The sequence below is a fragment of the Homalodisca vitripennis genome, chromosome 1 (assembly GCF_021130785.1).
Source record: "Homalodisca vitripennis isolate AUS2020 chromosome 1, UT_GWSS_2.1, whole genome shotgun sequence".
NCBI lineage: Eukaryota > Metazoa > Arthropoda > Insecta > Hemiptera > Cicadellidae > Homalodisca > Homalodisca vitripennis.
This window is the reverse complement of record NC_060207.1, coordinates 187,204,480-187,229,657: the sequence shown is the minus strand read 5'-3', so window position 1 is coordinate 187,229,657 and position 25,178 is coordinate 187,204,480. Positions and strand designations below refer to the sequence as shown.

Sequence of the window (25,178 nt, the reverse complement as noted above, 5' to 3'; positions counted from 1 at the left end):
TCAGTCACAATGGTTACTTCTTGAACTGGGGTCTGTTATTACGACAAAACCTTTACGAAAGTGGATCGAGAGAGTACCTTATTATAAAATGAAATTCTAAACTCGGCTTTTCCATCTGCGGATTCCTCGTCTTTACCACCTTTTTTTGTTGTTCACTGGCCTGAGTGAGGATTTTTTAACACTGAATAAAGGAGGGATTTTAATTATTAGAGTTGTGTATAGTTTTATAAAGTGTATGTTTTAGAGCTAGTAAAGTTGACACACAACATGGTGGTTGTGATTCCTGACTTAGGCGTGCCTCAACGCTTTGGTATGATTCGTTTATTTTAACCTAGTTTGTAACTATGTATTAGGTTAGTTATTTACCTGAAGAAGAGATCAGATTGCAGATCTCGAAACGTAGTGTTACTCATTTTTTGTTTCACTGAACGATGGCAAATGTCCGGAAAAATCCTGTTTCCTTTAAAAGGAGGGAATTTGTACAGTACGTACAAAACGTTCTTTGGTCAGGACAGTCATGATTTAAATCTTCGGAACATATAACTTAAATTTAAAGTACAACACCTTAAGCCGTACTCACCTGCTCTCCACAGTCTATAGATTTGGTACGTTCTTTTCAGCTCTTTTGGGTCACAAATTAAATTACAGTTTTATTTCACATTTTAAGTTCTTAGGCCTCTATAGTTTCAAAATTAAAATAATATTGCACAGGTAAAACAGCTGTGATATTGTGAAGAAAGTGTAATCTCCTTCCTGGAGTGTACAGGTGACTCAACAAAGTACGCAATAGTGGCAGAACTGCACTGAATGTGAATCCCGCAAGGCGGGAGTAAAAGTGGACGTGTATGACGTCACGCTGCATTGGTCAGTGGTCAGGGTCACATGGTCTGTGAACTCTGCAGTGATAGTGAGCCGTGGCATTCGTGCCGGTGAATTACAGACTTATTATAGATAATGAATATTGGGCGTTGGTTGTGTTACAGAGTGATTCATAATGGTAGACGAATATTTCTTGTTTGTATATATTTTTTATTTTACTTTGAAACACCACAAAGGAAACAATTACAACAATAAGTAGTATCCAATCTTTTATACTTTTGTCTTGAACAAGACATACGAGTCTACTCGTATATAAAAATAGACTTTACATTGCTTGTGTATCTTTTTACAATATATAGTGTGTCATAGTCGAATCGTAATTGAATACTTATCATAACACTTATTACCGACACAATTTATTCTATATTACCTATACATGATGTTTCATAACGAGAGATACAATTTTCAGAAATCGGTTCAGGGTTTCAGGAGAAGAAAACATTCAATAGAATATATACCAAACCCTTATTTTCTATCTGCCTGTAGGTATATATGTCCTATAGAAACTTTTTTTATTCACCAACGGTTTGAAATAAGAAGTTAGCATTTATAAATGTGTTATGTTAATTACACATAACTACATGAAGCATACAAAATATTTTTGATACTAAAAATGGTACTGGTTGAAAAATCTTAGGTTTCAAATTTAATTTTTAAAAAGTAATTAAAAGTAAAAATGTAATTTATTACCATACGTGTTATCAAACCAATTATACTAACTGGAGCTGCATACAAGATTACAATACATAAGTACTTATTCTTACGTTTTACTTATTCCTATGAGGTAAATAAACTGTTCATTTCGTTAATTATATCAATTCACAATGTAGGCTTAAAATTGAACGCAATGTGACGCATTAATTGTTGCAGGTGTACCACACCTTGAGTGTATTTATTCACAGATTAAAAATTAAAGAAATGTAGTATAAAAGTTAATGGTAAAAGTAGGTGATAATTTTGATTTCAACACACTCCTGCTTTCTAGTATCATCTATACCTCACCGAAACTTTTATTATTTGAACACTGATATGAAAAATAAACCTCAATAAAACAAACACATGGATGTATTATGTAGCAAAATACATCCAAAACGATGTTTTCAGTAGACTCAAAACTTTGCATGGAACTTCATGCCTAAATAGGTAAGATTGAGTTGAATGATTAAGCATATCTAAATATTGAATTTGGCTCAGTATCATTGAAGTCTATCGCTCAGTAGTCTGTCACAATTTTATCTATATTGTTGTCTGTATGTCTGCCTGCAAGACATATCAAGAATGAAATCAGCTATAGACATAACATTTTGTATGTATCCTTAGTGAGAATACATATGGTGTAGTGTATTCCTACCTTGTTGATTGTTTAAATTATTTAAAATATACTCTATCAATCCTTATAGATACATGACTGTAATACACGCCCATTATGTTCAACCCAGATACATTTTAAATATCGAGGGGCAATATTTCCCTCTATACACTATTTTAGATACACCCCTGAGATTATGTGACAACACATAAAACGCCGAAATTGTCCTTAATAGTAAGCATAACAATGAAAAAATGAAGCAACAGCAGTTCTGTAGATTGGAAAACAGAAGTTATGCGGATGTATTTTAGTAATGTTATAGTTTACAGTTAGTAATGTTATCAGATCATTTTGATTGCATAAGATCCAACCCATCAGCATTCATCTACGCCGCTTCTGCGCTACTCATCATTTAGGGCAGCATCATTCCCGGACAGCGCTTACTTTATCTAAATAAAGGTTTGGGTATAATAAATTTTACTGTCATTTTCTCTTATAAAACACAATATATTCTCAATGTACATTAATACAGTGAAAAAGATACAGTACCTACGGTTTATTTTTTTAGCTTTGATGTTCCCCCTTTTTCATTCTTCTGCAATCGTTTTTAAAGAAATCTAGATAGGATTTATAATTAGTTCAAAAGTAAAAATTCAGTAAAATTTCAGTAAAAGTAAAATTTCTCAGTTATTTATCATCTGGTCTAAACAGAATCAACAGCTTGGGGTTTTTAAACTTTTGTTGTGTTCGTTTATATGAAAATCAGCACAAATTTTTTAACATGCTACAATTTTGAAAGTAATAAAAATATATTTTAAAATCTAACAGTACATGATGTTATACCAGCATACACATTTCAACGCTACAACTTAAACTATTATTTGAATTGATTGAGTAAAACTAATTATTTAACCAGATAGATAGAATGTTTTTATATTTAAACTTAAGGAACAATATCATAAGTTTATAAATGTAGTTTGAAACAATCTGTATGCTATATTTCTTTGTTTTAGCTCTAAATAGGTTAAAACGTGTGTTGAAAGTAAAAAATGCAACATATATAGGCTTAACAGTTATATCGCTAGCAGTTGACATTTCCTCTGTTACTGAAACATTTATGTACAAAATATATTACCAAATTGAAAAACACGTGGTTTAAAAAGTTGTTAAATACAGTAGTTATTACGTGTTTGAATAGATATGAAATGTCAGTGGACCGGACGCCGAGGGTGGTGAAGTCAAGATAGATGTCACCGTGTTGACAGTTCGCAAAACTTACAAAGTAGAAAATAGAGCAAAAACAATGAGTAAGCGTGTTGGTTATCATGGAGCATAATAATCTGTATTTATCTCTCTTAAGTGGCTCAAAGACGAGCGGGCACTCACCTTCTTGTAATAATTAGAAAAATAAGAGTAATAAATTAAAACTTAGATGTGTAAAATTGAGAGAAGTTTATTTTGTCCACATTATAAAGATATTGAAGTATAGAGCGAACGTCTATTTTAAAGTAAATATTAATATAGTAACATTAATAAAACTAAACTTCTAACATGCAGGGAATATCGGACTGGACGGCATTACCTCAAGGCTAAACAAACTATTTTACAATGACAATAAATTACGATATTCTGTAACCTAAATAACCAGTTCACTCTGATAATAGAATGATGGGACAATTTAAATGATTGAATTTGAATTTAAAAAGTCAGAAAAAGTGGTGTGAGAAGGGGATTAGATAAATGTCTTCAATAGTGGAAATCAATTAATTCTCGGAATTGCTCATACAAATTATTGCAAAGAAAGTACAATATAGGCATCAGACATATGACATGTTGAACCTTATATGGATCTAGCTGAAGATGTGCCATAACCGATTTAGAGTGAAGACAGCATGGCGCTGGAAATATCCTGGTATTGTTTAGGAAACATTGATTAAAGTTCTATTTCCTGTTTCATCTCAACTTCTAGTACCTGTTCAAGTTCACTATGAGTCTTGGTTCTAGTTTCAGTTTAAAATCTAAGTTCATTCATTGAGTCGACTCAACAAAATTTATTATGATTTGATTTACTCGTATAATGTATATGAAAAGTTAACTCATGCTGTGGTGTATTGTATAGTTTCTATAGTTTAACGTGTAGAGTTCATCTAAACTGAAGTTTAAATCCAGGTGGGTTTGATTGTGTCAGAAATTTAAAATTGAACTTTAGAATATTTAGAATCTAACACGTAAAATCTGATTTGATGTTCCAGGCTGATAATGAAAATTGGCCTGGTGTACGGTGTGCTGCTGTACGTGTGTTTGGCGGAAATCTTCACCACCGCCCAGATCCAAGGCGACGACGGATGGAATACGATGATGGATAGTGTGATGGATAACAACATTGTGATGCCTATCGGAGATGGCCAGAGCTCAGGCAATAACAACGGCGATGTATTCTCAGACATTTTATCACGGTCAGTAATTGGGCGAAAAAAGAAGCGGCGGAAACGAAGAAAAAACCGCTACCGCAGTTACGGGGTCCGCCACACAGGGGAGTCCGCGGTCAAGTTAATACTTTTTGTTCTGTGGTTTCTGTACTACTCTTAGCAAATCAATGGAGCATAAAGACAAATTTTGTTACATTTTGCAAAACAGGAAAGGAAAAAAGGCTTAATTCAAAAGTTAAATACATTTTAATAGAGGTCAAGTATTGTTGTGGTCAGAGATTTGATATGTCTGGTGAGTGTAGAGAATTGCAAGCAAGAATAAAAGAAATCAATGCAGATACATTACATTTACTTATGTCCTTGGATGATCAAACTTGATGCTCGAATTTGTTGAGTGTCCGTGTAGTTAGCAATCACGTGGGAAATGTATTCCAAAATCTAATAATGATGAAGTTTTGATGATTTTATAGGAACTTAAATTTGGAATAGATAACTTAAGCATATTTTTGAATCCCACATTTTCGTCTTTGACCGATATGAAATGTAAAAGCTTCCCACTCTAAACTGTTGAATTAAATTTATAATTTGAAACTTATCCGTTTGCATTGTTTTAAGACAGTTTTCTACTTCTGTGAGTGTTGCAGAGAATGAGGATATTGCAAACGATGTAATAGAAACTAAATCGTCTTCTTTTGTTATCAATTGAACATGAGTTATCATGCAGAACTGGATATTTATCAGTTACAGAAAAATTTGCGAAAGTAACTGTTAATCAATGAATAATATAACAGGTGTTTAAAATATGTATTTTTTAGATGGTGTCAAGCTACTATGAAAATTGGGTTTTGGTTATAAATTTGAGGTTTCTGGATAGTATAATTTTTAAGGAAAGGTCCTGGATTCTAATAATGTGGGAGGCTGTCAAAGGTATGGGTATTTCTGCTGATACCTCATACTTTTCAGAATACTTAGACATGTAATTAATGCTTGGCAGACACAACACTTCACTTTGCGTTATTGACACTAACATAGCACCCAGAACACCAAAACATTTTTAGAATGCTGAATGTCAGTTATTGATTTAAAATTGTAGTTAATTAAATGTGATTTAATTTTTATCAATAAAACTATTCCACAATAATGCTATTGTTGTATGAGCAATCCACATAGTATAAGAATTAATATTACATTTATATGAATAAATATACAAATTAATGCCAACATTAAAATTGAATATTTGACATAATTATTTACTTACTAAAGTCATTAAAAAATCCTCTTGAATTTTTTAAATACTGCTGGTTTTATAAACAGGAACTTATTTTGAGCCTAGCCTAAACCTATGGTACATTTTAGTCTTTGTATTAGAATGGGACAAAATATTTTATTCTGGACAAGCAATTCCTGAAAGTAATAATATCAGACTCAAGTAATCAGCTGTTTAAACACAAAATAAAAACACCCTAATAAATATGATAATGATGAAACTTGTGGCAAAGCTGGTGTATTCCCAATCCCATAACAAAGCTGATGAAACAGTTCCCAATCCCAGCACAAAGCTGATGAAACAGTTCCAAAATCCCAGCACAAAGCTGATGAAACAGTTCCCAATCTCAATGCAAAGCTGATGAAACAGTTCCCAATCTCAATGCAAAGCTGGTTAAACAGACTTGCTGGCAAAGCAGGTGTATTCTCAATCCCAACACACAGCTGATGAAACAGTTCCTGTTGAAGTTGGTGTATTCTAAACCCCAATACAAGGCTAATGGAACAGGGACTTGTTGGTGTAGTAATTATTATGATAACTATAATGTGTGACAGCAAAATAAGAACCAATGACAAAATAATAACAATAATAACTGTTAATAACAGTGATCAATAACTAACAAAATATTAAAAATAATAACACTTAAGCGTAATAGGGTAAATAAGGTAAATAACAATAATAAACAATAGGTAACAAATTCAACAATACATTAATGACAAGTTGAATAAATAGACGTTAATGAACAAAAATTAGCAGAGCCAACCAAAAGACAGACAAAGAGAATGAAAAGATAATAAACAAGATTATACTTAGCATGTTACAGTTCAGCAAGTCCTTAATGATTTTTTTCCTGATAAGATATGAGCTGTCATTGAAAAAGTCAGTTTCTTCACTGACCATATTCCTGAGTCACAACACCTTGCAAAGGAACCATTATATTCATAGGCTATTGAAAAATGCCATCTTCCAAATATGTGGTGTAATCTGGTATGTGAAGAAATTCTGATGTCTATTTTGCTGATGTACGAGTACTAAGGGCAATAAAGCGCACTGACCAACATTTTTTGTAGGAGTGCAACATCACTTACAGACCCTCACAGTTGCAGATCAGTTACGTGCAATACACGTTGCAGCTCATTAACTGGAACTTCACAATATGAATGTCCTTACCAAACACTAACTATTCTTATGAACTTCTATTGCATTACCTCTAGACTAGATATTTGACTGGTCAGGCAGGATGACCAGACATATTCCAAAGCTTGTATGACCAGAGAGCATAAATTTTAGGACAAAGAGACTATGCAGCCCTCGTGTAGAGCTTGAGATAAAACCCAGTAGTTGGTTTGTCCTGCAAACTAAGTCAATATGGTTTAAATTGAGGTGGTTGTCAAAAGTAACACCGAGGTCTCTGATATTGCTAACTTGTTGGAGAGCAAATGTTAAGTTTGCTACAGTTCACCTTTCTCTTAGCAAATTCACCTTCCTCATCATTCACATTGAATCAAACCTTCTCACCATAGCTTCGTTGGAGAGGCTATCCATCTAAGTTATACTGAAGAAGAATTGGGAATCTTGTTTTCTAGAATTTAATGGTTGAGCACTAGCTGATGTTGAGGAACATGTTGTTTGTATAACACCATTTTAATACAAAGTTTTGGCTTGCCTGCAACCGGGCTTAATTTTCTGTTGAGGATACTTTACCAAAAATTGTTACATCAACTGTGTACATTAATATGTCTACTTCTTGGTCTTTCAAAATGTCATTAACAAATAAGTTCAATAGATAAGTGCGAATGTGTGACCTCTGAAGCACACCTCAAGTTTGAATAAATTCCTCAGAGCAGAGGGGCAATCTTACTTTCAAGATATGGCCAATGGACATATTCATTGAACCAACTTAACTCAACAATTCCATATCTACATAGCTTCAAAATCAATAACGCATCAATCAGCTATCTTACTGGTGATGCTGGTGTATTGTCAATTCCAACACAAATCTGATGAAACAGAATTGTCTTGAGACTGGCAAGATAAAGTTACTAGAAAGGCTGATTATTGATATGGCCAGTAGAATGGAATTGACTGTAGTGAATATTGCAGACATTTCCACATTCTAATGGCTAGCAGAAGGTACTCTTCATTCCAGACATTCCATCCTTTATGTTTCTGATAAGCTGCTGAGCTGCCACATGATGTGCCATATTGATTTTTCCAAATTTCATCCTTGCTGGTGGGTTACAGATGTAATATATGCGATTTGTATGTACAAATCTTTAATTGTATCAGTGACTTCAGTGAGTTTATTACCACATATTTAATACTTTAAAAACAATGTTTGTGTATGCTTCATCTTGTATCTTCAGGTTTTTTTACACATGATGGAGAGGACAGATTTAAATCCACGAAACATAACTTTCTATATTTGTAACATTAATCATCGCAAATCTTAAAAAATCTGTTATCCTATCATTCTAATCCTACTATTAAAAACTTTAGAGTTTATACATTCAAAATATGCATTTTACAGCATGATTAAAAAGTAAACAAAATAACTCTATGTTGTGATTTTTAAGCCAACATTGATTATAATACATGTCTGTTAGTATATTCAAACAAGGATTTTAAAAAACATAAATAATTTAATTAAATCATTAATAAAACTTTATTTCAACAAAATGCATCCTATAAGAATACAAATGCACTAATTTTAATGATATGATGGCTATAGATAAATGCATAATTTTTTCATTCTTAAGGCCTTAGTTTAAATTGTTATATACTTCCTTAAGACACAGATGACTTCAAATTGAATCTAGTAATCTGAGATAATACACTAATAAATACATTATTGATATAATTTTTTAAACCAACTAATAAGGATTTATTTTGAAGTACAAATAGTAATAATTACACATAAGAAGTAAAATATGTTACTACTATCAGGAAAAACTATCAGAACATATATCTTAAGTCCATGAAAAGGATTCTACAACAGTTTTATGTCATGGTTATACAATAGATAAATAAACTATCTGTACCTAGCAAACAAATGAAATAAAAATGATAATCTGTGAACCTTGTATTTATTAACTTTTATTAATTAGTTTACTAAATAAGTTTTGACAAAAAAGTCCACACCTTATACATCTTAAAGTTACAAATATAATTATCTAAATGTTTAAAAATAAGCAGTAGTATTATTAAGTTTGGTAACAGTAGTTTATGTTGTATTTGATGATTTTACTGTTATGATTTTCTTCAAATAAAAGTTCAGCACCTTAAAGATCCTCAAGGTTGTTTACCTTATTTGCTATTTACCTTATTTACCCAATTACGCTTAAGTGTTATAAGTGTTAGTATTATTAATATTTTGTTAGTTATTGATCACTGTTATTAACAGTTATTATTGTCATTGGTTCTTAAATATTCATAATTATTTTATTTATTTTCTTATATACTATAATCTTTTTAATAACAGCAAGGCATTAATTACATAACGTTACAGAAGTGCAACAAATACAATAATATTTTATACATTCAGCCGAACATACATTAGGTATGCACTTTATTGATTGGTAAACTATCTTTTTCTTTATATATATATATATATATATATATATATATATATATATATATATATATATATATACTGTATATATATTTCTTGTGTTCGTGTGTATGTGACTGAACTCCTCCTCAACGACTGGACCGACCGATGAAATTTTGTGTGTGTGTTGAAGGAGATTCGAGAATGGCAAAAGGCCGGTATCGACAGTGCGAGGCTGCTCGCTGCAAATGCCTCTTGGCGAATGCTCGGCTTTGCCTCGGACTGTGGATACCGGGGTTGCTCACTATGAGGCGTTCACGTCACACAATTTGAGGCGAGCCGTGTGCTTGTCGGTTTTAGAGCAGTGCTCAAAGGTGCCTCGCTCCGAGCTGTGCGTCAAGTGGATACCTGCTCTGCCTGCCTTGCACCGTACCTCCACAACGAAACTGTCATCATATATAATCATGAAATGATCAGACAATTAGTGAAGTGCTATGAAACCAAACGTTTACTGTGGGACTCGAAACACCCTGAATATTATAATAAAAACAAAAGAGAAGACTTGTGGCGCGAAATATCGCATTCACTTATAACCGTTTTCGATAAATTTTTTTGACCCACAAACGGGGTTTACGTCGCTTTTTCTGTTGTTTTTTCCTGATAATCGTCGCCATCACAATAAAGGCAGCGGTAGCAACTTGCACATTTCTAGAAAAAAAAATATTGTCCCGACTGTCTTCACTACAAATGCGGGTGGTTTGCGTGCTCGCAGTGAGCATTCGTGGTTACAAACTAGCTGCTGCTAGCTGAAGAGCTCACCCTGAGGCAGATGGCACGAGGCATTCGCAGCGAGCAGCCTCGCACTGTCGATACCGGCCTTTAGATTCACTATTTGGTCCTATTTAAATAGTCTATTTTAATAAATTTTTATTTATAAATTGTTGTTGATATTGGAGTGTTTTGCATTGGATCCGGCAGATTGCGCTACGACATGTAATATAAATTGAACTGATACTTAACAGCTGTTAACACTTTCAGCTGAAGTTCATCAAAGAGGCAGAAACATGTGTTTACATTTAAATTTTAGTAAATAATATTAAATTATTGTAAAGTGCTTAATAAGTAGTGTAATGCAGATTGCAAATACAAAGTTATTTAATTTTATATTTAGATTGCTCCAATGATCAATAATCTATCTAATACAATAGAAATGCTATTTATACGCTGTTATAACAACTACCTTATTGTATAAAGCTGTGAATGTTTGCACATAAAGTAATCGAATCTGGTTAGCTCCTTTAACATTGTGTCTGGAATTTTTACTGTAGTTATTGAAAAGCAAATGGGGATAACACACTCTTGCCCTTAAAGCATATACCCCTTATACATATTTATTGATCGGTAAAAATATCACAATCACTTAATCACCAAAGTTTAATCTAAGTTGAATTCCAAAACCAACATATGAGACCATTGTTTTGGTTAGTGCAACAGCATAAATCAATTGTGGAACTGTAAATAGATTAGACTGGGGGTGAATTTAAACAACCAGAACAGAAGACTCACATTGACCGCAGCAACTTTTTAGTTGGATGTTACACTTTCGTCATTGGGATAAAAAGGCTAACTCTTATTGTTACTGAAATCATCGGAGCACTTCAATAAATTATCATGGAATGTTGGAGGGAATACGAATCTTATAAAAACTGTTTCACTTTACGACTTCAGGACCCCAAAACACTGTTCTTCAAACTTAAATCTAAAATGGATCAGGAGATTGGAATAGCTCTGAGTGACTATCGATTATCTCAGAAGTGTTTTTTATGTCATAGATAAAGAATATATGTATATACTGTCCGAGTTTTCAACTGAAAAATGTGTGCAAATTCGCGGGTAACTGCTAGTCATTAATATAAATGAAACTACTTTACTTTGTTAAGTACCTTTCAAACTTACTTTACTGATAATAATAACAGGGGTCTGTGTGAATTTGAACTATCAGAACATATATTTTATGTTTGTGAAAAATATTTTATCAAAATGTTATTTCATTGTTCATACAATAAATAAACAATCTGTATCTAACAAATAAATAAAATAAAAATAAAAATCTGTTAACATTGTGTTTATTAACTTTTATTAACTATTTAGGGTACTAAATAAGTTTTGACAAACTTACTTGAGAAACTGTACTTGATGTAACTTTACTTTATGAAGTAAACTATTCATTTCATTAATTAAATCAATTCACAATGTAGGCTTAAAATTTAACGCAATGCGATGCATTAATTGTTGCAGTTGCCAAATTTATCACTCGGTTATTATAAAATTACTTTGTTTATCCATCAGGAACAACTAAATACTAACTCAATTAAGTAAAGTTCCATTATTTAATTTGTAACACATATTTGTGGCTTTTACTATGTATTTCATACTAATACATCTAATTTTCAAAAGCTACGCCCTCTAAAATCTTTTACTACGGTAATTTTAAAGGGCATAAAAGGGTTTTTCTGTTTTGAATACAGTAATACATTTAATCATGTTTTCCAGATATCAGAGCTTTGTATCAAACCGTTGGTGAATAAAATAAATATATCCTAAACAAATAAGTACGGACAGATACAGCGTTTCCAACATAAATTTCATTGATTTATTTTCTTATATAAAAACACTAATCCGATATTTGGAGCGTTTATCTCCTGTTGTGAGACATCATGTATGGATACGATAAGTAGTTGATATGGCTAACATAGGTCATTGATGATTCAAATTACAATCTATCTTCTGACATACTCTGTAAATTAGAGAGATAATAAAATAGTGTATCATTTACTTTTAGGTACCTATTTATATTGTTCAAGACACAAGTTTGCAAAATTGGATTTACATTTTTATTCAAGAGTTGATTTTCTGCAGCTAAAATGAATTGCACAAATCTTTATAATTCTAACCATGAATAACGCAATTCAACACGTTTCTATGTGTGTGAAAGCTACCTCACCTCACCTCACCGCTGAACCATTCGGGTTCATCCCGTTTTTTAGATTGTAAGGAATACAAGTTTGAATGTAAACAAAAACTTCTAAATGAATATATTTGTTTTTATTCGGGTTCTAATGATTAAAATTTGAAATATACTTAAATTAGTTAGTAAAAGTAAAGTATACTATATACCCTTGTCAGATTTTTATCAGATATTTATCACTTTTATCAGACAGATCATCCGAGCAACTTATCACTTTTATCAGACGATCAAGCAACTTATCCCTTTTATCAGACGATCATTCGAGCAAGAGCAACCATTCGGGTTTATCCTTACAAGCAGCTAGATTGATCAAATCCATTTTCAAATGGTATGAATTTTTTCTTTTCTAATAATGTGACGTCACAAACATATCACAACAAAAATCATAATGTTGGATTCATGTATTAGTATAAATACAAATTCACACATTTAATGTACTTCTTTTTTGTGTAGTATTGTTTAAAAATACAAATTGCCATCCTTAGATAACATGGACAGAAGAAATGAGAATTAACTTCTCTGGAGAAGCTTCTTTCACATGAACTTGTTGCACAGCTTGTCTTCAAATCGTTCTTAAATTTTCTGAATTCTAAAATAAAGGCCTACAAAAGGAACGTTTTTACAGAAGTCCCCAAAAATCTAACTCATGGTTCCCTTCTAACTCCCCTTAAAGCTTGAAAATGTAAGATCAGACCAGCTAATATTTTTGTTAAGATTAATCAGATTAATTTCAAGGGGAATTTTTAAGATCTTCTGTAAAAATGTCCCTCTGGTTGGGACAGGTTGGGGTGTAACAAAATGGTAAAATTTACCTTAATCTTAATTTTTTCCAATCAAAATAATTTACTAACTAGGCTATTTTCTCAGAAACCGAGAAAATATATGCTTGTATAGTAAACCGAGTTTGTAATTTAACTTTCAAAGTATGAAAGCTATGCCTAAAAGTAACACATGTAAATATTGAACCCAGTTCATTTTATAATATTCAGTTTTACAATATCCAAAACAAAATCGGTTTGTTATGTCCTTTTAGTGTCTGAATGTCTGAATCTGAAAATACAGGTTATACTTATCATAATAGTAAAATTGTTTGTGTTGTGTACTTTAATTTCAGAAGTATATTTTATAAATAAAAAAAAATTAATATGAAATAAATAAGTTTGGTCCGTGGTAAGACATATTTGGAATATATTAAATATATTTGCGTTTATATTTATAAATAGTAAATACACCTTTATAAATAACACTCAATCATGAAATATAGATAACACTCTTGAAGACAAGAAAGAAGACCCAATAAAGCTACATGTATTGACCTGGTGATAAGCTGCAACTAGTTCGTTGAACATGGTACAGTGATGAACAAGGGGGTTTGATTCAGTTCCTATTGAAGACTATAAAGAAGACCTAATAAATACATGCAATTAATGTACAAGTATTGACCTGATGATAAGCTGCAGCTAGGTCTTTGAACATGGTACAGGGATGAACAAGGGGGTTTGATTCAGTTCCTATTGAAGACTATAAAGAAGACCTAATAAATACATGCAATTAATGTACAAGTATTGACCTGATGATAAGCTGCAGCTAGGTCGTTGAACATGGTTCAGTGTTGAACAAGTGGGTTTCATTCAGTCCAGATGTTGTTACATAGCCAAGTTTCTGTTTGGTTGATGATCATTTCCTGATTATTCATGTTGACTGTATTTGTCTATCAAAGTTTCTTAACGGGTTAAAAGTTTTATACCTTTTTCTCTGAATTTATTGTTATCAGAAATACTTTTTACATACAGATGAAAATCTTCTTTTACCACTCGTTTTAGTTTCTGGTTTTATTGGCTGACCATTAGCAACGCCTGTTAATTGAGGAGTAGGATATTTGTAATTTCTATCTGTATTTCTGTTTGTACGCTATCTTGAGAACAAACTAATATATTGATTTATAATTTTGTATGGAGCTGTAAAATCAAGTTCAATTTTGTGCATGTCGCTCAATGAGATCTAACAAAAAGTTTTACACTGTAGGTATCATGGATACCGATAAAAAGCTAACAACAAAATGGGAGAATAAATACGAGTTAATTTTTAAACAAGCTGAGTGCAATCGTTAGAGATTTTAATATGAGGCAAGTTAACACATATATTATAAGCACCCCAACACATTTTGGTGACTTTGAGTGTATTTATTGACATATAATAAAGAAAACATTATAGGATAAAAAGGTTAATGGTAAAAGTAAGTGATAAGTTTGATTTTAACACATTCCTGCTTTCTAGTATCATGTATATCTCACCGAAATTTTTATTATTTGAACATTGATATGAAAAATAAATCTCAATAGAAAAAAACACATGAATGTATTATGTGGCAAAATATATCGAGAAATATTTCATAGTAGACTCAAAACTTGCATGGAACTTTATTTCTACATAGAAAATAATCAGTTGAATGATTAAGCATATCCAAACATTGAATTTGGCTCAGCATCATTGAATTTTATCACTCAGTAGGCTGTCACAATTTATTTTCTATATTGTCTGTTTGTCTATCTGTCCGCAAGACATCTCAAGAATGAAACCAACTATAGACATACAATTTTGTATGTATTCTCAGTGAGACGGCATATGGTATATTGTACTCTTACCTTGTTTATTGTTTAAATTATATAATATACTTTACCAATCGTTATTGACAATTAAAATTACACTTATATACTGTGATTCAAGCTCATTATGTTCAACCCAGATACATTTCAAAATTGAGGGGAAATTTGCCCTTTTTATACCATTTTAGATACACCCCTGAGATTATGTGACTACACATAAAATGTCCTTAATAGTAAATGTAACAATGAAAAAATGAAGCAACAGCAGTTCTGTAGATTGCAAATCAGAAGTTATGTGGATGTATTTTAGTAATGTTATCAGCTCAGTTTGATTGTACAAGATCCAACCCATCAGCATTCATCTACACTTCTTCTGCAGCTACTCACCATTTTGGGACAGAGGCACTTACTTTATCTAAATAAAGGTTTGAGTATAATAACATTTATGTAATTTTGTCTTATAAAACACAATATATTCTCAATGTATGTTAATACAGTGAAAAAGATAATGTTTCCTGTTTAGTTTTAATTTTGATTTTTTTTGTAATATCCTGCAATTGTTTTTCAAGAAATCTAGATAGAATTTATATTTAGTTCAAAAGTAAAAATGTAATTCCTCAGTTATTTATTATCCGGTCTAAACAGAATAAACAGCTTGGGTTTTTTAAACTTTTCTTGTGTCCATTTCCATGAAAATTCAGCATAAACATTTTTGAGATGCTACAATTTTGAAAGTAGTAAAAATATATTTTAAAGTCTAACAGTACATGAAATTTAACAGCATAATCATCTCAACCCTACAACTTAAACCATTATTTGAGTTGATTGAGTAAGACAAGGTATATAGGCTTAACAGTTATATCGCTGGCAGTTGACATTTCCTCTGTTACTGAAACATTTATCTACAAAATATATTACCAAATTAAAAACAAATGGTTTAAAAAGTTGTTAAATAATTATTATGTGTTTAAATATGAAATGTTAGTGGACCTGATACCGAGGGTGGTAAAGTCACGGCTCATATATGTCACTGTGTTGACAGTTCGCAAAACTTACGAAGTAGAAAGTAGAGCAAAAAGAATGAGTAAAACGTGTTAGTTACCATGGGAAGCATACATATCTTGAGTGGCTCAAAGACGCGCAGGCACGAGTAGGCTCCATAGCTTGTTGTGTAGAGTTCATCTAAATTCAAGTTTAAATTCAACCTGGTTTCATTGTCAGAAAGTTAAAATTGAACTTTAGAATATTTAGAGTTTGTAATGTAAAATCTGATTTCGTGTTCCAGCCTGATAATGAAAATTGCCCTGGTGATTATGCTGTTGTACGTGTGTTTGGAGGAAGTCTTCACCACCTCCCAGATACAAGGCGACGCTGGATGGAATGTGATGATGGATAGTGCAATAGATAATAACATTGTGATACCTATTGAGGATGATCAGAGCTCAGACATTTACAACGGCGATGAATACTCCGACGTTTTTGTACAGTCAGTAAAAAAGCGGAGAAGGGATAGGCGGAGAAAGACCGGGTATAAACGCTACGGATATTGCCTGCCGCCTATGAACAACTATGGGGTCCGCTACACAGGGGAGTCTGCGGTCAAGATAATACTTTTCGTTCTGTGGTATCTGTACTATTCTAAGCAAACCAATGGAGTATAAAGAAAGATTTTGTAACATTTTTCAAAACAGGAAAAGGAATAATAAGCCTTAATTTCTAAAGTTAAATACATTTCAATAGAGGTCAAGTATTGTTGTGGTCAGAGACTTGATATGACAATTTGGTAGGAACTTAAATTTGGAATAGATAACTTAAACATATTTTTGAAACCCACATTTGCGTTTTTGACCGATATGAAAAGTAAAAGCTTCCTACTAAAACTGTTGGATTAAATTAATTTATAATTTGAAACTTATCTGTTTGCATTGTTTTAAGACTGTTTTCTACTTCTGTGAGTGTTGCAGGGAATGAGGATATTGCAAACGATGTAATAGAAACTAAATCGTCTTATTTTGTTATCAATTGAACATGAGTTATCGTGCAGAACTGGATATTTATGTTACAGAAAAATTTGCAAAAAAACTATTAATCAATGAAAAATACAACAGGTGTTTAATATATTTTTAAGTTATAAGATGCCAATCTACAGAGTTTTACAAATCATTGAAAACAATGAAAATTAGGTTAAGGTTATAAATTTGTAATTTCTGAATAGTACAATTTTGAAGGAAATGTCCTGGATTCTAATAATGTGGGGGCCATCAAAGGTATTGGTAGTCCTGCTGATACCTCATTCTATTCAGAATACTTAGACATGTAATTAATGCTTGGCAGACACAACACTTCACTTTGCGCTGTTGACACTAACATACCATCCAGAATACCAAAACATTTTTAGAATGGTGAATGTCAGTTATTGATTTAAACTTGTAGGTAATTCAATGTGATTTCTTATGTATGAATAAAACTTTTCCTCATTTATGCTACTGTTGTGCACGAATCCCATTTTGTATAGGAATTAATATTGAATTTTGACAGGAACCTGAATACAATTGTGAAATCAATATAAACAAATATACAAATTACTGCTACAATTACAAATTCAAATTATTATTTAATTATCAAAGTCGTTTAAAAATCCTGTTGAATTTTATTTAATACTGCTATTTTCATAAAGGGGAACTTATTTTGAGCCTACCCTAAACCTATTGTACTATTTGGACAAAACATTTTATTCTGGACAGACAATACCTGTAAGTAATAATATCAGACTCAAGTAATCAGCTGTTTTAACACCAAATAAAAATTCCCTAATATGATAATGATGGAACATGTTTGCAGGCAAAGCTGGTGTATTCCCAATCTCAACGTAAAGGTGATAAAAAGGTTTGCTGGTGAAGCCGGTGTAATCCCAATCTCAATATAAGACTGATGAAACAGGCTAGCTGGTGAAACCTGCGTATTCTCAATCCCAACACAAGACTAATGGAACAGGCTTGAGGGGGAAGTAGTTATTGTGATAATTATAATGTGTGACAGTAAAAGCAACAACCAATAACAAAACAACAACAATAAATACTGTTAAGAACAATCATCTATAACTAACAGAATATTAATAATAATAACAGAAACAATTATAATACGGGTGTAATTGGAGAAATAATGTAAATAACAATAACAAATGTAACAATAAAACAATGAAAAGTTGAATAAATAGGTGTTAATGAACAAAAATTAGCAGAGACATTAAACAGACAGACAAAGAGAGAGAAAAGATAATAAACAAGATTATAGCATGTTACAGTTCAGCAAGTCCTTGATGATTTTTTTCCTGATAAGATATGAGCTGTCATTGAAAAAGTCAGTTTCTTTACTGACCATATTCCTGAGTCACAACACCTTGCTAAGGGACCATTATATTCATAGGCTATTGAAAAATGCCATCTTCCAAATATGTGGTGTAATATGGTCTGTGAAGAAACTCTGATGTCTATTTTGCTGAGGTGCTAAGGGCAATAAAGCGCACTGACCAAAATTTTTTGTAGGAGTGCAACATCACTTACAGACCCTCACAGTTGCAGATCAGTTACGTGCAATATAAGTTGCAGCTCATTAACTGGAACTTCACAATATGAATGTCCTTGCCAAACACCAACTATTCTTATGAACTTCTATTGCATTGCCTCTAGACTAGATATTTGACTGGTCAGGGAGGATGACCAGACATATTCCAAAGCTTGTATGACCAGAGAGCATAAATTTTAGGACAAAGAGACTATGCAGCCCTCGTGTAGAGCTTGAGATAAAACCCAGTAATTGGTTTGTCCTGCAAACTAAGTCAATATGGTTTAAATTGAGGTGGTTGTCAAAAGTAACACCGAGGTCTCTGATATTGCTAACTTGTTGGAGAGCAAATGTTAAGTTTGCTACAGTTCACCTTTCTCTTAGCAAATTCACCTTCCTCATCATTCACATTGAATCAAACCTTCTCACCATAGCTTCGTTGGAGAGGCTATCCATCTAAGTTATACTGAAGAAGAATCGGGAATATTGTTTTCTAGAATTTAATGGCTGAGCACTAGCTGATGTTGAGAAACGTGTTGTTTGTATAACACCATTCTAAAACAAAGTTTAGGCTTGCATGCAACCGGGCTTAATTTTCTGGTGAGGATACTTTACCAAAAATTGTTACATCAACTGTGGACATTAATATGTCTACTTCTTGGTCTTTTAAAATGTCATTAACAAACAAGTTTATAGATAAGTACCAATGTATGACCTCTGAGGCATACCTAAAGTTTGAATAAATTTCTCAGAGCAGAAGGGCAATCTTACTTTCAAGCAGTGACTAACGAGATATCCATTAAATCAACTTAAGTCAACAATTCCATGCTCATATAGCTTCGAAATCAATAACCCATCAATCAGCTATCTTACTGGTGATGCTGGTGTATTGTCAATTCCAACACAAGGCTGATGAAAGAGGCTTGATGGTGAAGCCAAGATGAATCGTCTTGAGATTGGCAAGATAAAATTACCAGAAAGGTTGATTATTGATATGGCCAGTAGAATGGGATTGACTGTAGTGAATATTGCAGACATTTCCACATTCTAATGACTAGCGAAGGTACTCATCATTCCAGACATTCCGTCCTTTTTGTTTCTGATAACGTGCTGAGCTACCACATGATGTGCCATATTGATTTTTCAAAATTTAATCCTCGCTGGTGGTTTTAATTGTATCAATGACTTCAATGAGTTCTTCACCACATATTTAATAAATTTTTTAAACCTTTATATATGCTTATCCTTATGTCTTCACCTTCAGGTTTTTTTACACATGATGAAGAGGAGAGATTTATATATCTACAAAACATAGTTTTCTATTTTTGTAACATTAATGATCGCAAATCTCCAAAAATCTGTTATCCTATCATTCTAATCCTACTATTAAAAACTTTAGAGTTTATAAATTCAAATGTTATATTATATAACATGTTTAAAACTTAAACAATATCACTCAGTGTTGTGATATTTAAACCTACTTATCGATTATAATACATGTCTGTTAGTATATTCAAACAACAAAGGAGTTTAAAGAAGACAAATAATTTAATTAAATCGTTAATAAAACTTTAATTCAACAAAATGCATCCTATAAGAATACAAATGCACTAATTTTAATGATATGATGGATATAGATAAATGCATAATTTTTCAATCTTAAGGCCTCAGTTGAAAATGTTATAATTTCCTTAAGGCACAGATGACATCAAGTTTAATCTGGCAATCTGACATAATACACTAATAAATACATTATTGGTATAATTTTTTACACCAACTAATAAGGATTTATTTTGAAGTACAAATAGTAATGCTCGTAATTACACATAAGAAGTAAAATATGTTACTACTATCAGGAAAAAACTATCAGAACATATATTTTAAGTCCATGAAAAGAATTCTGCAAAAATTTTATTTCATGGTTTATACAATATAAATAAACTATCTGTACCTAGCAAACAAATGAAATAAAAATGATAATCTGTAAACTTTGTATTTATTAACTTTTATTAATTAGTTTACTAACTAAGTTTTGACAAAAAAGTCCACACTTTATACATCTTAAAGTTACAAATATAATTGTCTAAATGTTTTAAAATAAGCAGTATTATTATTAAGTTTGGTAGCAATAGTTTATGTTGTATTAGATTGATTTTATTATTCAGAGTTTTTTTCAAATAAAAGTTCAGTACCTTAAAGATCTATTAAATATTTTATAACTATTTTATCAATTTTCATGTATACTATAATCAAGATTTTTAATAACAGTAACGCATTAATAACATGTCGTTGTTACAGAAGTACAACAAATACAATAATATTTTATACATTCAGCCTGATAATACTTTATGCATCTTATTGATTGGTAAACCATAATGTATAGCAATTAAACTACTTTACTTTGTTAAGTACCTTTCAAACTTACTTTACTGATAATAATAAGAGGGGTATGTGCGTTTATGTGTGTGGGTCAACTCTATCACCGTGAACACATAAGCATTGTTAACAAATAATAGTCATGTCAGTTGATGATGTCCATCGCAAATTACAGAGAAATACAATGTAACTGATGTTACTAATGAAATACAATGTAATTAATGTTACCAGTGAATACAATGTACTGATATTGCTAGAGAAATACATTGTAACTGATGTTACCAGAGAAATATAATATTGTAACTGATGTTACCAAGTGCAGTAAAGAAGACAGTTGTTATCCAGCTAATGTCGCAGGTTTTGACTTCAATTTATCATTGTCGACAGAAATTAAATAAACAGTTTTTTAGAACCAATTTGTTTAACACTGATTATTAAGAAATTGTGAATAATTATTTTAAAATATCTTTGTAAGTGACGTAGTTTCTTATTTTGTATGAAGAAAGTATTTAATAAATGTATTAAATATGACATAATAAAGTATTTTATTTAAATTATACACAGTTTATTTTATACGTTTATTGTAGTAACCTTGAATTCAGTACTCCATAATTTCAAATAGTTTTAAATTAAATTAAGTATTAAATTTGTATAATTTTACCATAAAGCTGCTATTGTAGGATTTAGTCACTGTCAGCTAGGTTTACAACATTTTTCTCATGTTTGCTATGTGCTGTCATCCCTTCTCGTAATCAGCCTCCTACATGTTTTCTGCATGTGCTATATGACACTAGCGATCCTCCTGTGTTAAACTGTTGAGTATCTCATGAGTGAGCTATTTTATATGGGTAAAGGTTTGTTCCTTTCTGTAACTTTCCCTTTCACTTCAGTTCATAATATTTCAATGAGAATACACTCTTACATGTATGGAGGAACTTGCATCTCTGCATGGCCCATTAAGCTCGGAAAAACATCCAGTTCAAAAAAATTTGTCTTTTTTTTCTCAAAAGGCGTACTCTATTAGCATTTCTGGTGCTATTTCACAATAGGAAAATGTTATATTTTTCTCCATAAGCAACTCCTGGCCATCCACTGTTCTATTGCCTGTAATCAATATTCTCTACTTGAACACAATGGTTCATGACAATCACCAATCCTTCTTCAAGCAACTTTAGAAAGTCTGTGAACAATTCCTTGAGTGACTTTTATTTTTTATAAAAACCTGTCTTATCAGGCTTTTTATTTATATACGATCTGATTAGGAGCAGCTCCCATATCTTTTGAAAGCACCAAAGTCAAAGATTAAGAATGTTCAAAGTTAAGCTCTGTGTCTGTTTGGGAATGGATGGTTTGGTTACACAGCATATCTCTCTGATTGGCTAAGGCTAAGTGGCATGGCCACACCACTGTCTTCTTTCCTGCACTTAGGAATAGACAGAAAACAATATCCATCAGTTGATGCGTACATTGAGCATCCATCGTGGCGAGACAACGCAGAGAGCTATGCAAAAACAATTTTGCCTCACGGATGTTGTAATTTACAGTTAGTGTTCGCCTTGGAGCTACACATATCTTAATGTGATTTACATCAGTTTGGCTTTAGTGTGTAATCTCCTTATCAACAGTTCAATAATCACAACAGACATCGAAACACAAATGTGGTCATCACTTAACACTACTGGATGTTAGTTAACATTTCTTGACAATGGTTTTGTATCCTTGGTCCAACCGTGTCTTGCTTTCATGCGAGTGCTATCTGATTTTTCACCTTTGCCAAAAATTCTCTGCACAAAATTAAGACTGGCAGAAATATTTTGTAATTTGTAGTGTCATAAACATCTGTATGAGACAAGGAGATTAAAATTCTATGTATTGATTTCGTTACCAGATTTATGAAAAACCCATAAGTTGTTTGGTTAGTAGTTTTTTTATGTGAAATCTAAAATGTATTAAAAAATATGCTTTATTAATTAAAAAGTAGTGATTATATTAATTTTTGGAAACCTCAAGGTTAAAACCATAAGTGTCGAGATAAACCTTCACAAATCTTCCATTTAAACATGTCCAAGATTAAATACAGACTACTAAATTTTAGATTGTGTAATATATTTCAAGCTATGATAATTTTATGCTTACAGATTATTGGTTGCAGTTAATCGAAGATGACATTAAGAAATTAATAAAGAAAAAACACATTGCAAGAAGTGTTATAATGTGTAATATATTAATTTATTCATTTACTGAACAGCTTTCAACAGTTGTGATCCAACTAATATTATATAGTTTTCCAAATTCAATTTCCTGGAAATAGTGAAAAATAAAATTCAATTAAGGTTAAAACGCAATACAAATAGGAGTGTTTTAATCACACTTACAATTAAGAGTAATTTATGTTTCTTTCATCTATTCTAAAATATTATATAAACTATCTATTGCTAATCATCCAGAATTGATTTAAAGTTATAAAACCTTCTAATTTCACAATCGGTAACTATTTAAAAAGTGGCTAAAGACAAATTACTAAAACTACTGTTAACCTATTAAATGTAACAAAGAATAACAATAGTATATAAGAATATAACACTACAGTATGGTAATGTATCGAGAGAAAACATCTTGCAGTCGTTCACTTTCTTTCTTCGGAAGAGCACCAAACTCCGCTTTCAGACTGTAAATATCAACTGTGCCTGCTTCGGAGGCAATGGCCTGAAACAGTAAGATGAAAAAGTAAAGCTTCAATTTTTTTTATTCAATGAAAATGGTGAGTTAAATTCACTTTTAACACGGTTCTGAATGATGAAATAATTCCTCCCATTCTTGCCCGGTCAGCTTGTTTACTCTTACATAAGTAAATTATGTGTGGCTAAGGCTACTTACATATTGGCGGGTTAACTACCAATGTAAATTTTATTTTGTGTAAAATTTCAAGCATAGAGCTCCACTGTATGTTATATTGTATGTCATCTACATACAAAGATGTACTTTAGTATTATAATAAAAACTTTAGGTTTAATATGAGTACACTAGCATTAGGTAAAGTACAAAAATGGATCTTGGCTCTTTAGCCAATAACAAACTTCCTGACTGAATAAATTTAGTTCAGTTCATCCACCATTAAAGGCTTACAAAGAACACTCTTTCATGATAAGAGTCATCATTTGATTTGCTGTTCCGCAGTAGCAGAGCAAATCTTCAGCTTGTATACATTACATCTTCCTAGTTGCATAAACCAACTCCAACTTGAACAAAGTTAATCAAAGACCGTTCCTTCCTGTGAATGTTCATTCCATTATGTTCTATTGTTAGATCAACGATCAAGATTTTGTTCAGCTCAACAAATAACTCTTAAATTGCCATGCAGCTGGAAGCATTAGAAAAGCAAACACCTCGTTACTTTGAAGCCGATCTAAGAAGTGGTCTACAGGATTTCACTTAGCTTACTGAGATTAGAAGATCTTATGAAATGTGAAGATTCAGAGGTGGCCAAAGTCTTATGAAATTCTTTTATCAAAGCCTTCTTTGACAATATATCCAATGGTATTATACTCATATATTATACTCAGTGCAGGGAACCATTATAGGAGAGAAGTCAAGGATCATAAGGGGGGGGGGGGTTTATCCCCTAATTGCCCTTTTAAATGAACATCAATGTCTTTCACCTGAATACTGTTTATCCATATAGGATCACATTATTCAGCAGCAGACTAAACTAGAGACAGAACCGAGAATCATGTAGGATATCACCACCACCCCCTTCCTTCTACTCCTTACCCTAGACTCCTCCCTCATAACCCTAGTCTTTACTTTATCTGCTGTCTTTTGTAGGTGGGAATATATATTTATTCCCAAGTAATTTGGATGTCTATCGTGTTTTAATTGTGGCCATTAAACTTAAATTAATGATTAGACATAATTTTATTGAGATTTAATTAGAGTAGAAGAGTTAGGTTTTAACTTCCTGGTTGAAAATTATTACTGAGAACAATAGAGCAAACTATGAGAATAGTTTCAATCATGTGGAAATAACCACATGTTGTGATGACATAGCAATATCATTAAGTTGATAAACTTCTATATCAGAAATAGGCAAACATTATAATCAAAACCAGAATAGGAACATGGACCAAATCCTGGTGGAGGGTGTACCTCCTTCCTTTGCATATATACCTT

The 25,178-nt window shown here is 31.9% G+C and overlaps 2 protein-coding genes and 1 long non-coding RNA gene across 4 annotated transcripts in view; 2 read left to right on the top strand and 1 right to left on the bottom strand.

Annotated features, from left to right (window-relative positions):
- Positions 1–2,492: 2,492 nt before the first annotated feature.
- LOC124352907 lies at positions 2,493–4,955 on the top strand. The gene is made up of 2 exons (XM_046802633.1): positions 2,493–2,647; positions 4,441–4,955. Exon 2 carries the CDS (start codon positions 4,448–4,450, stop codon positions 4,775–4,777), a length of 330 nt encoding a protein of 109 aa, XP_046658589.1. The 5' UTR covers positions 2,493–2,647; positions 4,441–4,447; the 3' UTR covers positions 4,778–4,955.
- Positions 4,956–15,047: 10,092 nt separating this feature from the next.
- On the top strand, positions 15,048–17,549 carry LOC124352906. Its single transcript, XR_006921548.1, has 2 exons — positions 15,048–15,493; positions 16,354–17,549. It is a non-coding gene; the product is annotated as an uncharacterized LOC124352906 (long non-coding RNA).
- Positions 17,550–20,179: 2,630 nt separating this feature from the next.
- Positions 20,180–25,178, bottom strand: part of LOC124352905 (cytoplasmic dynein 2 intermediate chain 1) — a 30,545-nt gene continuing 25,546 nt past the window's right edge. For both annotated transcript variants that reach the window (XM_046802631.1, XM_046802632.1), the window contains exon 15: positions 20,180–23,714. In XM_046802631.1, the coding sequence (XP_046658587.1) occupies positions 23,592–23,714 (123 nt within the window). In that variant the 3' untranslated portion in view covers positions 20,180–23,591. The remainder of the gene's footprint in view (positions 23,715–25,178) is intronic.